Source organism: Formica exsecta, unplaced genomic scaffold (genome assembly GCF_003651465.1).
Source record: "Formica exsecta isolate Colony F162 unplaced genomic scaffold, ASM365146v1 scaffold172, whole genome shotgun sequence".
NCBI classification, from domain to species: Eukaryota; Metazoa; Arthropoda; class Insecta; order Hymenoptera; family Formicidae; genus Formica; species Formica exsecta.
The window spans coordinates 153681-156693 of record NW_021849037.1 but is presented as its reverse complement, the minus strand read 5'-3'; the positions used below and the strand labels follow the sequence as shown (position 1 = coordinate 156693).

The window sequence follows — 3013 nt, the reverse complement described above, 5'->3', positions numbered from 1 at the left end:
ATATATATATATATATTATGGAAGTAGAACGATAAAGAGATACTTGAAATGCGAATTGTGCGAAGGCTCCTAAGTGCTGCTCCGCCCGATTAAATGAACCGAAATCGGATCCAGCTGAATTTCCGATCGCTTCTTTTCGAAAAATATGCTATAGCATAGAAATACTCACACACCTATAAACACGCGTGACTGATTTATAGCGAATGATTTGCGTATGCATCTATGTATGTATGATATATATGTATGAAGTATGTATGCTGTCAGTACATGCATACACACATGGTTAATTGATGAAACTTATTGTATATCCTCCTTACTTATGAGCACATAGGCTGTTTCATTCGCGGTTATCGACGTTATCAGGTGTATAGCTGTACCCAGCCGTGTGCACGAGTATATCTCGATGATAAGCCGAGCGGAATGGCTAGCTTACAGCCAATGTCTATAATGATTATTACATTAAGTCTTCTCTGGCTGTATTATAATTTTAATAGTTTATATAATAATTGAGATGATTATATATACATATATATGTATATTATATATACAAACACACCTGTATACATATAAATACACACAAATTAAATATAAAAATAAATAATTTAACAAAAAAAGATGCGACGAGTGTGAGCCAAGTAGTAAAACTGTCTTTGGATCATTAGTGCTTGTATATACATACATTAGTTGTGATTGTATGAAGAGAGGCAAAAATATAAGCTTCGCTATAAAGAAATATTTATTTTATAGCACATTCACGCGTGATCGCTTTTCCGGCGTCTCTTTTAATAGTCATATCCATCATTGTTCGCATGAAAGGCCGTAATTGTATTATAAGAGATTTTGTTTTATCGAATAAATTATATTGAATCAAAGATAAAGGTATGTAGATGCGATCTGAATTTTTAGCGATTAAGAGGTAGAATATTTTTTACTAGAGATCTTTTCTCATTCAAGATTTGTAATGCCGCTCGCATTCTTTACAAGGTCAATTTTTCCTGGCCTTTTCTCTGGAAATTATTTTTACTGGTATATTTACGAAAGATCTAAAATGCCTTTTGAGCAATTTATAAAAAAAAAGTCAAGAAAATTTGATAGATTTTGAGAAAAGTGTAAAATTACGAGCCGTCGAATATTCTCATCATTCGGTCTCTTCCGGTTCGCATTCCGCGTGTTCCTCATTCCCGTCATTTTAGAAAAGAGCGGCCGAAAAGTGAAGACGTGAAAAAGAGATGTAAAGAAAATAAGTTTCGTTTTTTTCTGATATTTAATATCTTTATATTTTGATTACTGCAAATTGATTTTTCATTATTTTTAACTTTTTAGATGATAGATTTGAATTAACCATTATTATTTTAAATGTAGCTCGCATTCCAATTGGTTATGCATTTAATTGAAAATTATCCGAATCATGTCGAGTTTGATGTACAATTTGCCGCAAAAGAGTTTCATTAATCCATTAAAACTACTTTTAAAAAAAAATAAATTAAAAATATAAGAACTTTAGTTTTTTTATGTTAACAAAAAAAATATAAAGAAAAATAATATAATTTTTAAAAAATAATGAAAAAAACACGTTTTTTCCAACTGTTTTTTTTTTCTATTAGAAAAAATGGATTTTTTAATGAAAAAAAACCAAACCTTGTTTTTTTTCAGAATTTTGTTTTTTTATAAAGATATTTAATATCTTTATATTTTGATTACTGCAAATTTTTCATTATTTTTAACTTTTTAGATAGATTTGAATTAAGTATTATTATTTTAATAGCTCGCATTCCAATTGGCAAGATCGGGAATTAACCTTTCGCCGTATAATATATATATATATATCCCCTTCGCGTCGAGATGTCCGCGTTATAGCTGTCAAAGTACGCGTGCGATCGCCGGATTCGCAAACGCCGATCGTTAACGGCGTAGCCGGCGGCGGCGTTTCTTTGTGGCAACGCCGGACGCGATATCGACTCGTGTCATTCGCGACGGTCGATCCGGCGAGGCCCGCCCGCCCGTCCATCCATCCATCCATCCATCCATCCGTCCGTCCGTCCATCCATCCTTTCTGTCCCGTCCGCTCGCCAGCGGCCATAAATCTCGTCGTAAAGCTCGAGATTCGAACAACGAAGAAATGGAGAAGTCGATCTCGTTCTTGGATACCCCCATAGGGGCACGACGCGCGCGCTAGGCGTTGCTAGGCGTACTCTCGGCCAGCCACGATCCTTCCTTCCTCCTCGCCGTCTCGGTAGATAAGCGGCGAGCTCGCTTCGTCGCGACGTCGTGACGCATAGGCACGCACGACGCGACACGGCGAGTCACTTTCGCTAATCGCCGATCCGGCTTATTACTACGGGCGAGCGGGCGCGTAGTAACTCGCGTGTTCCGCTCGTGGTGTCTGGCCTTGAACGCGTACGGAGAAATCACCGACCGGGTACGATCGACCGAGGAAGAGAGACAACTATGTTCTCTTCTCCTTGTCCTTCCTCTTTATCCTTTTTCTCTCCTCCTCTTCCTCCTCTTCTTTCAGGCTTCTCGAGCCGAAAGATTTGCGGGAACCAGGTAGAGAGATCCATAATCTGTGCAAGGTTTGTAGATTACGGACCTGCTTGTGATTTTTCCACACAATGAGAATAGGTATTTCTTTTTTCTTTCACGACGAGAGAGAGAGAGAGAGAAAATAAGAGATGAAATGGTCTCTGCCAGATTCATTTTAGGAACAGAATCATAGATAAAATGGTCTTTATGGATTATTTTATCGACTATTTTATCGTTTCTGGTTGATCCCTATACATTTTCAATATATATCGACGCGAATACGTGCGAGTATCAAACGCATCGCGCTAGCTGACCGTATCGATTACGCTCTTGTCATCGAGGTGAATTTTCGATGATAAGAAGAGTACCGATCCGATTCGCGATCTCGTTCCTGGCGAAAGCAACGCGTGTTTCGTACGCCACGAGTGGGAAAGAGGTATGAGGGGGGAAGGGGGAGGGGACAATCGAGCGGATGAAGGGGAACGGGGGG

The 3013-nt window shown here is 38.5% G+C and overlaps 1 protein-coding gene across 2 annotated transcripts in view; it reads left to right on the top strand.

Moving 5' to 3' along the window:
- The first annotated feature begins 2570 nt into the window (after positions 1-2570).
- The window catches only part of LOC115233339 (14-3-3 protein epsilon), an 8168-nt gene continuing 7725 nt past the window's right edge, over positions 2571-3013 (top strand). For both annotated transcript variants that reach the window (XM_029803683.1, XM_029803682.1), the window contains exon 1: positions 2571-2622. In XM_029803683.1, the coding sequence (XP_029659543.1) occupies positions 2613-2622 (10 nt within the window). In that variant the 5' untranslated portion in view covers positions 2571-2612. The remainder of the gene's footprint in view (positions 2623-3013) is intronic.